A 13,001-nucleotide genomic window follows, 5' to 3' on the forward strand; every position below is an offset into this window, starting at 1 on the left:
TGTGTACATTCATGTGTCTGAAAGACAAACCAAAAATTTAAGATGTCATACAGACAAATGTAAGGAATAAACTGAATGATGTACAGCCTGTTGCCTTTTGATGGTAAAGATATATTCATTCTGTTCTTCGCAAAATTGCACTGCAATATTTTAAATAGCTCATTCATTGTATTTCTGGGATGTATTTTTATTGCTCACAGAGACAGACTAGCTGTGTTTTTCCGAAAAAGTATTGAAATTACTCTATCTCAAATATATTGATGTTGGCACCTATTTATAAGGGGAATCATGGCAAGTACTCATTATGATTATGATTTTCAGTTATTCCAGTTTTATTTGTTATTCAGGATTCCGCAGCAATGTCCGTTGGGCCACAAGTGTCTTAAGAAATGTTTCCAAGATTGTGAAGATTGTGAGATGCCTATGGAGAAGGTGCTTCCTTGTACACATGTAAAGACCTTAGCTTGTCATGTCAATGCTAGTGAGTACCAATGTCAGGAAGTAGTGGAAGCTGTACTGGAACCATGTAGTCACAAAACTAAGAAACTTTGTTTTCAAGATATTCAAAAAGTGGATTGTCCATTTCCATGTGAAGACAGGCTTGTTTGTGGACATAGCTGTGTGAGAAATTGCCATGCAGGAGATGATCCAGACCATCTTGAGGTTTGTTGCAATTAATAATCACCGTGATTGACCATGAAATGTAAGCATACACATTGCTGAAATACTGTATATTCTATAATATCTTCTCAGTATGTAGTGTGATAATCTTATCATTATGTTGGAATGTGGACAAACACTGGTTCTGTAATCATCAGGTGAGGATAGTAGTTTTTTTTTTTTTTTCAGCTGTTTTAATTAACAATGACCTAAGTTTGCGAAATGTTTTAAAGTTTTTCTGTATTGTTCACACTCCTGCCCAAATTACTGGGTAAGTTATTTTAATGTGCTTCAGAGTGATCCTTTCATCTTTTAATCAGTGATCAAACTAACTGTGATCATCTGAGTTGTATATTTAAGCTGAATGTGTGTCCATTTCTCTTTTAAGATATATTTTTAATGTATTTGTACATTACTGTTAACCAACTTTTACTTGTTATCAGACCATTTGAGGCTTACTCCATTTATTATTAGTGGACAATCAGTAAGATGTATCTGGGAAAATGCTTTGCAAACCATCAAGTTTTCCGTTGTTTTTGACTGGTCGGACAGCCACCCAAGTGCATTAGTGTTGTTCATGTTTAGTGATATTACGAGGTCTGGAAAGCTGTGTAAAGGGACATGAACAGCATCAGATGTAGAGCAGTCTCCATCAGGGACACATAACTGATTTGAACTCATGTGGAACAACATTATCAGCACCTGACATTTTGAAAGAGGCCTCATTGTGGGTGCTCATTTTGCCACCTGGGTGGTCGTGCAATATCCAGATTTGTGGGGCAAGTGGATGTGACATTGGCCCAATGATGGGCTGCATAGGAACATGAGGGCAGGCAAACTCATCATCGAGGTTCACGTCTTTGCCTGCCATCCGATAACAAGTGATGGATTCCTTCATCACCCTGTTTCATGCTGCACCATTGATTGGAGACTGGCAGTAGCCAGACTAGGGAATTACCACCCAATGCACTGACTGATGTTAACACCCCAATACAAACAGCTGTGTTTTGGAGTGGTGCCATGATCAGGGAGCATGGACTGCTGATGAGAGCTATTTCATTGCATTCAGTAATGAAGCATGGTTCTGCACTAAGTTGGATGACCCATCATCAGCGAGTATTGCTGTGAATTGGGAGAGGCCCCATTCTTCCAATAATATGGAGAGACACAGTGATGTTGCTCCTGGTGTCATGGTGTAGAGTGCCACTGGGTATGACTTCAGGTCTTGGCTGGTGGTGACATAGAGAACTCTTGACAGCTCAGCCATATGGCACCTTACATGTTATCTCTCATGACAATATTGTGCTCTCATTTTTCAACAAGAAAATGCTTATCCACAAATGACACATCTCTGTGAACTGTCTGTGTGATGCTGAGGAACTCCTGTGGACAGCAAGATCCATAATACTGTTCCCGACTGAACCTGTGTGGGACCAGCTTGAATGTTTAACTCTGTCCCAGTAGCAGCATCCAGGATGTAAAGGGCCAGGCACAACAGTAGTAGGCCAGCTTCCCTCAGGAGAGGATGCAATGGCTTCATGACACCCTTCCAATCCAAGTCACTGTATGCATCCAAGTCAGAGGGGGTCAACATCATACTGCCAATTTCTTTGTAAATTTGACTTGATTTTGTAACCACTGATATAATGTCACACACCCTCTCAATTCATGAAGTTTCACTTCATTTCCTCCTCTCTTCCTCAGTACTTCACTTTTATTGAGCAGGCAGTGTATATTATAGATTTATTACATTATGAGGAAAGATCATGAATATTTGTGGAAACATGCTGCAGCCATATTTGATTTTTATTACACATTTTAAATATATTGATAAGTGGCTGTCATTTGTGTTGTAATGCCAGACAGACATTGAAGTCACTAATACATAAAACTTCCTGGCAGATTAAAACTGTGTGCCGGACCGAGACTCGAACTCAGGACCTTTCGCGGGCAAGTGCTCTACCAACTGAGCTACCCAAGCATGACTCACGCCCCGTCCTCACAGCTTTACTTCTGTCTGTACTTCGTCTCCTACCTTCCAAACTTTACAGAAGCTCTCCTGCGAACCTTGCAGAACTAGCACTCCTGAAAGAAAGGATATAGCGGAGACATGGCTTAGCCACAGCCTGGTGGGTTTTTCCAGACATAGGTCCCGAGTTCGAGTCTCGGTCCGGCACACAGTTTTAATCTGCCAGGAAGTTTCATATCAGCGCACACTCCGCTGCAGAGTGAAAATCCCATTCTGGATCGCTAATACATGTCCGTAGGCCATTGGCCAAAAAGATATCATAGGAGTGAAGACTTCAGTCGCCTCATTAAGTGCATACTGTCATATTTGGCAAGGGCACTGATAACTATAGCTGTTGAGCACCCTGAAACATAGTTGAATCCCAGGGATGGGCATTGCAAGGGATTTGGTGTCTGAGGAACATCAGCCAAAGGCCATACAAGCAGTATTTGAATAGCTGTCTTAAATACTGTTGAGAAATAACCTAATGAGGTAAACTCAAGATCAAATATTATTCATTAATGTGGCCTAAATTCCCATAACATCACACAAGCAAAGAATTTGTGACCTCTGCTGAAATTGACTTTTCTTATCTAGTGCAGTCTGTGCTCTTAACTGTTCTCTGAGTGACTTGAGATTAGCCATCTAAACAAACACCCAAGACTTGAGAACTGACTGTGTCACTAAGTGAACCATTGACTGACTATGAAGACCTTGTGTTCTCATATTCCATTAACTTTCTCTTCCTACCTCACCTGTCTTCAACATGTCAAGTGTTCCTCACTTTTCATGGAGTTCAACTTAACACTTTTTCTGTTGTGCACTTCAAAGGTTGATTTCAGGGAGAGAGATGCCCTGTCCTTTATGATATTGTGTAGTTCTAGGCTTCTCATTGGTTTCCAGTGATGTAGTGTAGCCCTCTCTCTTTTTCTCTCACAGTGCACAATATCTGTCATGCACTGAGTACTTTGGTATTCTTTTTGCTCACTTTACTCAGTTCAGTCTTGTGAACATTAGACCATTCTGTCTGATGCCAGTGAATGTTTCCCACTGTGGTATCATTTCTTCATTGATTATGTATTATTACTCATCCTTTTATTATTTTAGAGCTTGGCTTGTGCTCTTACATATACAATAATCACCACCTCCATCATACACAACTGAGGGCCGTACATAGTGCCTACAAAGTACCAGACGACTCAATGTGACCACAGCACAAGATGACCGCCATCTTGTCCATGTGGCTGTTACAGACATAACAGCTTCATCCACAGTGTTGCAGCACTATAATGGGTGTGGGCATGTCTGCATCGACAATTCGATGCCATCTTCTGCATGATGGACTTGTGGCATGCATGCTATTGCATCGACTTACATTGACCAGAATCCACCAACACCATAGACTGCAATGGGTACATGAAAGCTGACACTGTCATGCTAAGTGGTAAAATGTAGTGATTTCGGATGAGTCCCACTTGAACTTGTCCTACAGTGATGGCCCCATATGCATTTGATGCTGCCGTGGTGGATACAATCAGACCAACTGTATTGTTGGAGAGCATAAAGGACAAATACCAAGTTTGATGACTGGAGCACCAGCGACGATAACAAGCGATCTCAACTCTTGCATCCTGAGGACAATGTGAATAGCTACTTCTACACCAGGGAGGTTTAACAACCCAGTGCACTGCCTCTGCTGCAGGCCCTCCCACGTGCCATGTTTCAGCAGGATGATGACTGGCCACATGTGGTGAAGAATTAGCAAACCTTCCTCGAAGAAAGAGGGGTACGACTGCTTCCCTAGCCTGCTGTTTGCCTGTTATGTCATCCATCGAACATGTTTGGGATATGGTTGGTCAGCAATACGTTAGTTTAGGCCCTCCTGCAGCCTTAGTCAGTACTTCATGTATGCTCCTACAAACTGTGTGGCAGAGTATTACCCAGCAACATATTCAGGCATTCTTTTTTCCACACCATGACATCTAGCGGCTCTGATTGCACTACACAGTGGCTCTACTCTGTACTGTATTTTCAAGTCGCAGTACATGTACAGGTCTCTAAGCCTAATCATTCGTGTAGTGTCATGTCCCTAATCAGTGGAATAAATTACATTTTGATCACATCTCTTTGTCTTGGTGTTTCACTTTTCTCGAAACTAGATTGTTCTTGAGCAGTCACGTTCTTGCTAACTAATCTTAATGAAGAATACATCAGTAGGCTACTGCGCTGTGCAAGTTAGGTTGCAATAATTACTCTTAAACATAGAACAAAACACGGTTCAAAATATATTTTTTAAACCTATTTCATAAATTATTTTGGTTTGATTTCTTTGATGTTCTTCAACAGATTTCTTTTACAGTACAAATGTAATAAACCTTGTGAGAAAAACAATGCTGGTTGCAAAAAAAATCACAAGTGCTACAAGAAGTGTTATGAGGAATGTGGAGAATGTGTTGTCGAAGTCAAAGTGCAACTAAGTTGTGGACATACCCATCAGATACATTGCAGTTCTGATCCATCAGAAGTGAAATGTCGTAGGAACTGCAAGCGTACAATGGAATGTGGGCACAAATGTCATCTTCTCTGTTTTGAGCAGTGTGGAAATTGTGCAGTTGAGGTAAGCGGAGTAGTTGCTTCAGAATTTATACAATTTGTGGATAACTTACATTTGATGAAGGAAGAATATTTTTATTTCTGTTAGGAATATTTTTGTTTGTACTATCAATGGTGCTATTGTGACTCACTCTTCTATGGCAGCAATTGTGTGTTACACCCTCAAAACTACACAACAACATGAGACAAAAGTCAATAAATTTACAATACAGTAAGTTGATTGTCCTGAGCCAGTAGAAAATTAAAGAATTTCCACAAGTACTTCACTTTGCATGCAGGTTAATTGAGTAAAAACCAGTTTGTCATATATTAACCAAGATGTAGCGATACTGCTGCAGGAATAGTGGTTAGTTGTGCTGTCTGGCTTGCTACAGGTCACTAATTCAAACCTAACAATCAGGAATTATTTGTTACTTAGTATTCATTATTACTTGAACGTTCTTCAAATATATTATGTTTTGTTGTATTCAATGTTTGTATGAATACCAGAATTCTGGAATATTCTTTGTTTGTGTAAATAGCTACACAATCCATCAAGGAGTTCTGTTCTGTACCGCTTGTACATTGCTGTGAGTAGTAAACATGATTTCAGTTTTAAGTGTTGTACTTCATTGATGATCCTGCCTTCAGATTTGGACTTGATGGTACTTTTAAAGACGTGACATTATTTGATGGGAACGCCAGGTACTTTGAAACATATACATACCTAAGGCTCCAGTTAGGCTATGTAAAAGCCATTTCCTACTTGGACAGTAACCAGAATACAAGCACGAGATTGTTGCTAAGCTCTATATTATTTAGGAGAGAGATGGATTCCAAAACAACAGTAAGTGAGCTGCACTCAGGCGTCCAGTGTTTTCCAGAGACATTGGTCAGAACCCTACAGAATGCTTGAAAGGATTCAGTTGAGTCACCAAATACAACATGTGGGATGTCATTATGTGTATGGGGAAGAAGTACTTTTACTTGAACAGTACAGCTCAGTGGTAGTTTGAGAACAACAAAGAGAAACTCTCTAGCTGGCACAAATTCTAGGCCAAACAGAAGCCAGCAGGAAGTCTGCTTAGCAAAAGACCAATTGAAGAATAGGGTCCAACATCATGGAGAAATGACACATTTGTACATACCAAATGTTTTGGCCCCATTCCACATCATTAATCATAAGACAGAAGCTAACAAAATCCCACACTTGATGGATGAAATTATAGAAGATGTGTAGCAGGCTCTTCTGGTAGAGGATGTCACAGTGATAGAGGAATTCATCAAGTGGTGGCAGCAAATTGAGGAAATGCAACGTAAATAAAAAGAGAGAGATAGAGACCATGCAAGTACACATTTCTGATGAAAGAGATGACTGACTGCTGAATGTGATCCCTATGGCAGGTGTGGAGTACCACCATGAGCTCATATGCAAGATAGTAAGAAAAGAGATACAGCCAAGCATGGCAGCCAGAAATGTTAGACTGAGGATGCAAGACATGGCTGCATTGGACATTGACCTGATATGTATGTATGGATGTAGATGTAGATGTAGATATCAGGGGGTAGTAGAGAATTTTCAAGAAGTGCTTTAGTCTTGAGCACTCCGTCACCAGCTGAACACACTAGGAAGAATGGACTCTACCAACTCAAGCTTAGGCCACAGCCATCAAATGACAACCCAGTGAGCCACCCAACGCAGGTACAACCAACTACTATGCCAATAGAATGCCGCTTAGCAGAACAGCCATTTGGAGGGCAGAGGACAGTAAAGTGGGGTGTTTACTCTGTGGACTCCCTGGACGCATTCTTCACTGTTACAGATAAAGAAGGCAAGTTTTCAATTACTACTATGCCACCAGATGTCAAACATCACAACAGTTCTGTTCACACCAGCCAGCGGCAGATGATTATAGTTGACTTGTGGGACAAAGCCTGTTGCCATACCCTGAACAAGGTAGTGTGGTGTGAACCATTCCTCATCGCCATTCATAGGTACAGGATGCTTGCTTTGTTGCATACTTCAGAAAAACTGTGTGAGGGAACCATCTGTGGAAGGGAGGCCACTGCAGATCGTAATCCTTCATCGATGACAATTGCCAAGATGCCAGGAAATATCAGTGACATCATCATTGACTGACAACCTGTCCAGGCACTAGTCAACTCAGTGCTTCCTTTTCTGTGATGTTGGATGCTTGTCATTATCAGCTATGGAAGACTCTGTTCCATGAAAAAAATAAAAAAAGATTGTGCCAAAAGTTACAAAAGGGAAATATGTGAGCCAACTGGAATATGTATTGCAAGGATAACTAGAATGCAGGCCTTGGAATTTCTCAATATAGCAAAATGTAGTCATAATGCTGTTCTTTGTTGGGAGTTCTTGCAAGCATCACAAGCTGTGGAAGATCATAGCTCCACGCTGGTGAAGCTATCCCAGTAAGAACACATAACAAAGATTGCTCTGTGCAGTTGTTTGCTGTTGAAGATATTATTATCCTGCTGATATCAGTGAGATGAGCTCCATTCATCATTTGAGATGCTTAGTTAAACTGTGAAGCTTTTGTCAATTGTGAAAAGCTACTGAGGCTCACAAAAGAATTCTAGAAGCGAGCAATGATCATAAGTGTTGAGGGTGGCCAAGGAGAACTTCGGGTCACTAATGTCATGAGCAGCAATAGCTCATCACTAAAGTTATTTTTGTCAGACAGGTGAACCAGCCCAGGCAGGGTAACTTAGTGTCTTCAATGAAGAACTTGCTCTGCTGTCACTAAAGGCAATGCAGAGGAGGAAGTTACTGTTGAATTGCCAGTAGTATCTGGCCTGTTTGAGGAACAACAGCAATGAGTGATAGCCATCCTGCATCAGTTTTCAGAGGGTCTCAAATCGATAGTGGAGACAAGATAGACCAAGCAACCCAGTGCAAAAACCTGTATTAACACAGTGCTCATGTAGAGTGTTGCTGGCTGAATGACAGATGAGCCAGGAGCAAGTGGATAAGATGATGTCATTGAATCTGCATGGAGCTCCTGGTCCTCTAGTGTGAAGGAGAAGGATGGGACATAGCATTCCTGTGTTGAGTAATGGGGACTTGAACAAAATCATGAAGCAGGATACCTATCCATTGTCAGGCCTTGTGACATCCTAGAGTGCTTGAAAGGAGCAAAGCATTTATCAGCTGTGAATATGCTGACAGGCTCCTGGCAAATTGAGGTTAATGAGACTGGCCATGAAAAGTATTACTTTATAACTCCTGATGCCATCTATCAGTTTAAAGTTTTGCCTTTTGGACAATGTATTGCTTTAGGGTCATTCCAAATCAAATCACCTAATTTTGGAACATTTTCCTGCTTGACCATCATAGATTTTGATGAAATAGCATGTGAACATTTGCATGTGTCCCCAGTGAACATTGGTAAAGTTTAACGTTTGTCAAATGAATACTGGCCACGATATAGTCAACTGTTTTATTCTATGCGTGACTGTGCAAAGAGCAAGTGTGAATTTCAGGCTACTTTGATCTGTTATATCTCAGGCAATATTGTATGAATGAAATGAAATTTGGCCATCTTGTACAACATTATGCATTCTCTTAACAGTAATAATGAACAGAATTTTATGACCCATAATCAGCTAGAACATTTTAGGCAAAATCGCCTGAAAAAATTTGATTGTTTGGCTTCTTTTATCTCTGGTACTAAAGGTATGGCAAATGTACAGCTTGGCATGTAATAACCAATAATGCAAGATTCTCAAATATAAAGTTTAACTTTTCTACCATTTGAGCTAAAAGTTGCAGACTTTGTAAAAAGGTCAAAAATGCACTATGTTTGACCTGATTTTGCAAAAAGGTGTGCTCTATAAAACGTTCAAATTGGGCTCATTAGAAAGACGATGGTTTTAACAGCAAAAAGTTCTATTTAATTATTTATACTGGCGAAGAATGCTAGAAAATTTCAGCCAAAGCTGCCCACAAAAATTGGGGCTTTAAAAAATCTCATAGAGTAAACAAATGCTGGACATGAGACCTAATATGCAGTAGGTCAGTAGCACAAGGTTGTGGAATAAAAATTTCATTCGCCAAATATTTTACAATAATCTACAGATTCATTGAAAACAGGGCATATTTGACACTTCTTTTACAAATACGATTTTCAGAGCTTCAAAACCACTTTGATTTGAAATAATGTGTTTTAAGCCCCCCATCTCCTTCCCTGGAACCCTGGAGTTTTATTTACAACATGGGCTAAGAGTGCTACATAAACAGAAACAAAATAGCCTGGATAATTGCACTGCCACTGAAGTTTTGTCTGTGGCTTTTTATATGTTGTTTATTAAAAGCATAATAAACTTGAAAATTTGGACACAAGAACATAGCAACATAAGGTTTTCCTGTTGTAGTGCAACAACTCGATGTGGCATGGACTCAACAAGTCGTTGGAAGTCTGCTGCAGAAATATTGAGCCATGCTGCCTCTATAGCCACCCATAATTCCAAAAGTGTTGCCAGTACAAGATTTTGTGCACAAACTGACCTCTTGATTGTGTCCCATAACTGTTCAGTGAGATTTATGTCAGGTGATCTGGGTGGCCAAATCATTAACTCAAATTGTTCAGAAAGTTTGTCAGACTAACCACAAGCTGTTATGGCCTGGTCATGTGCTGCATTCTCATCCATAAAAATTCCATCATCGTTTTGGGATGTGAAGTCCATGAATGAATGGCTGCAAATGATCTCCAAGTAGCCAAACATAACCATTTCCTGTCAGTGATTAGTTTAGTTGGAACTGAGGACTCAGTCCATTCCATGTAAATACAGCCCATGCCATTATGGAGTCACCACAAGTTTGCATTATTCCTTATTGACAACTTGAGTCCATGGCTTTGTGGACTCTGTGCCACACTTGGAACCCTGCCATCATCTCTTACCATCTGAAGTTGGGATTCATCTGACCAGGCCATGGTTTTCCAATCATCTAGGGTCCAACCGATGTGATCACAAGCCAGGGAGAAGTGCTACACGCGATGTCATGCTGTTAGCAAAGGCACTTGCGTCAGTCGTCTGCTGCCATTAGTCCATTAACACCAAATTGCAGTGCACTGCCCTAATGGATGCATTTGCCATACATCCCACATTGATTTCTGCAGCTATTTCACACAATGCTGCTTGTCTGTCAGCACTGACAACTCTATGCAAACACTGCTGCTCTTGGTAATTAAGTGAAGGCCATCGGCCAGTGCATTGTTCGTGGTAAGAGGTAAAGCCTGAAATTTGGTATTCTTGGCACACTTTTTAATTCCCTAATGATTTCTGAGATGCAATTTCTCATGCATCTAGTTCCAACAACCAATCCACATTCAAAGTCTGCTAATTCCCATTGTGTGGCAATAATCACATGGGAAACCTTTTCGCTTGAATCATCTGAGTACAGTTCATTGCCCTTTTGTACCTTAATTATGTGGAATCACCATCTGTATATGTGCATATTGCTATTGCATGACAGTCTTCACGTTACTATAATGCTCCTTACAAAGTGCTGTAAAACTTAATGGAATTGCTTACCAGTAACCTAAATTCTGTTTGGAGTGGATTCCAGTGTGTTGATGAATGATAGTCCAATGCCTGAATATGTGACTGGAAAAAATTATCATCAAAATGCCACAATGCCAAATTTTATTAGAAAAAAATGGGCTTGAGTCTGTGGACAGTTGGTCAGCAGAGCAAAAATTACTTGCTCTACAATGAGAGGTCCAGCATGTGGATAATGACCAAGTCTGCTTGCACCACAAAGCAAAATACCTCAACAAGCATGAAATAGCACAGAAATTGGGTTGCAATCCATTTGGAAAGAAAAATTTTATTGTAATGTCCAGTGCTTTCAAAAAAGCAGCAAAAAAAGATTGCAATACCTGGCCATAAAATTTGCACTAGATGCAAAGAGCAGTACATCAAACTATAGTTTAACATTAAGATTCTCTGTCTTCTGAATTATATTGGATGCCTCTGAAACATTCAATCAAGGTTTGACTTATCTAGGCACTTCTCCATTGCAAATTCTGAGGTTAACTGCTAGAGGGAACCTAGCTACATAAAAAGGAAAACTGAATGTGTGAAAAATCTGATTGCAGACAAGATCACATCTACTGCTGGATTTTCTGCAGAAGAAAAAAAATAAGTTGCAACTTACTTAAAGAGTATGTTGATCTCTTTGATGGATGAAGAAAGGCAGTTGATATATTCAACAGGCCAAGAATACTACAGCTGCTGACTATGGCCCCAGAAAGTAAGTCAGCAAAGAAATTAGTAGCAAAGTTTGGTGCTTCAGAACACACTGTCGAGTCAGTCCAAAAATTAAAGAAGGGTAAAGGCATTTGTGCTATACCAGATGTTAAAGTTGTCAAAACCTTGGCTAATAAATTTATTCATGGAGCTGAAAATTCTGTGAATATGGTGAATTTAGTTGGATGTGTTCAATTAAATAAGGGTGATTTCATCTCAAATGATGTGGGTCATGTCAACTCGTGGTCATGAATTTCTCTTGAAAAAATATATATTAGACCTCTTGAACATCCAGGATGGAACTTAACAATACCAGAGAAGGAAAGTTGCTACGCACCATATAGCGGAGATGCTTAGTCGCGATTGGCACAACAAAAAGATTCTCACAATTATAGCTTTCAGCCATTAAGGCCTTTGTCACCAATAGACACACACACACACACACACACACACACACACACACACACACACACACACTCACGCAAATGCAACTTGCACACACGTCTGCAGTCTCAGGCAACTGAAACTACCCTGCAAGTGGCAGCACCAGTGCATGATGGGAGTGGCAACTGGGTGGGGGTAAGGAGGAGGCTGGGGCATTTCTTTCTGACATTTTCACAAATACTCTCATTTCTGTAGCAGTTTAATGAATTGTCATAAAATCAAAATATTGTAGTTTTGGAGAGGTATCATGTGGAACTTCAACATAGTTCTTTTTTTTTCCCAGCAAACTTTGAAATAGTGATGCGACACATTCACTCTTAACCTGTATGATTTGAGATGAAATCACCCAAAAGATAATGTCAGTTTGGCTAAATGGTCCCAAAACAACAGATGCAAAAGGAATTGCTGTTGTGTAATCCAAAGGAGGTGTTTTAGCTTACCATAATAAAAGTGGAGCTGAAATTAGCTTTTCAAAATGCTATAATGTCAGATGGAAGTGGTTGATTGCTGTTAGTGGTTGAGGTATATATTCTGTTTGCATCTGCACTATACACCAGAAAGTAAAACTCATGCTCCAAGCTGCTAATATCAAAAGGACTACAAACCTCCGGCCGCGGTGGTCTAGCGGTTCTAGGTGCTCAGTCCGGAGCTGCACGACTGCTAAGGTCGCAGGTTCGAATCCTGCCTCGGGCATGGATGTGTGTGATGTCCTTAGGTTAGTTAGGTTTAAGTAGTTCTAAGTTCTAGGGGACTGATGACCATAGATGTTAAGTCCCATAGTGCTCAGAGCCATTTGAACCATTTTTGGACTACAAACCGCTAATAGGCAAGACCAAATGCAGTTTGAATTTGAAGGACCATGTGTTATAAAGATGCCAAAATTGTCCTGGAGAAGAAGCATTGACCGCACACTTGGAAAAATTGTTTACTGACTACAGTCCAGAAGAATCAGTAGAATTCAAACAGTGGGTCCACACTGACCATGAGATGTTGGAAACAAGTTTATTTATACACTCCTGGA

General features: G+C 40.3%; 1 protein-coding gene across 1 annotated transcript in view; it reads left to right on the plus strand.

Annotated features, from left to right (window-relative positions):
* LOC126153247 (NFX1-type zinc finger-containing protein 1-like) overlaps positions 1-13,001 on the plus strand; it is a 453,816-nt gene that overhangs the window by 260,971 nt on the left and 179,844 nt on the right. Inside the window, exons 10-11 of the mRNA XM_049916059.1 lie at positions 348-663; positions 5,028-5,285. Of these exons, the coding sequence (XP_049772016.1) occupies positions 348-663; positions 5,028-5,285 (574 nt within the window). The remainder of the gene's footprint in view (positions 1-347; positions 664-5,027; positions 5,286-13,001) is intronic.

This window comes from Schistocerca cancellata, chromosome 2 (assembly GCF_023864275.1).
Source record: "Schistocerca cancellata isolate TAMUIC-IGC-003103 chromosome 2, iqSchCanc2.1, whole genome shotgun sequence".
Taxonomy (NCBI): domain Eukaryota; kingdom Metazoa; phylum Arthropoda; class Insecta; order Orthoptera; family Acrididae; genus Schistocerca; species Schistocerca cancellata.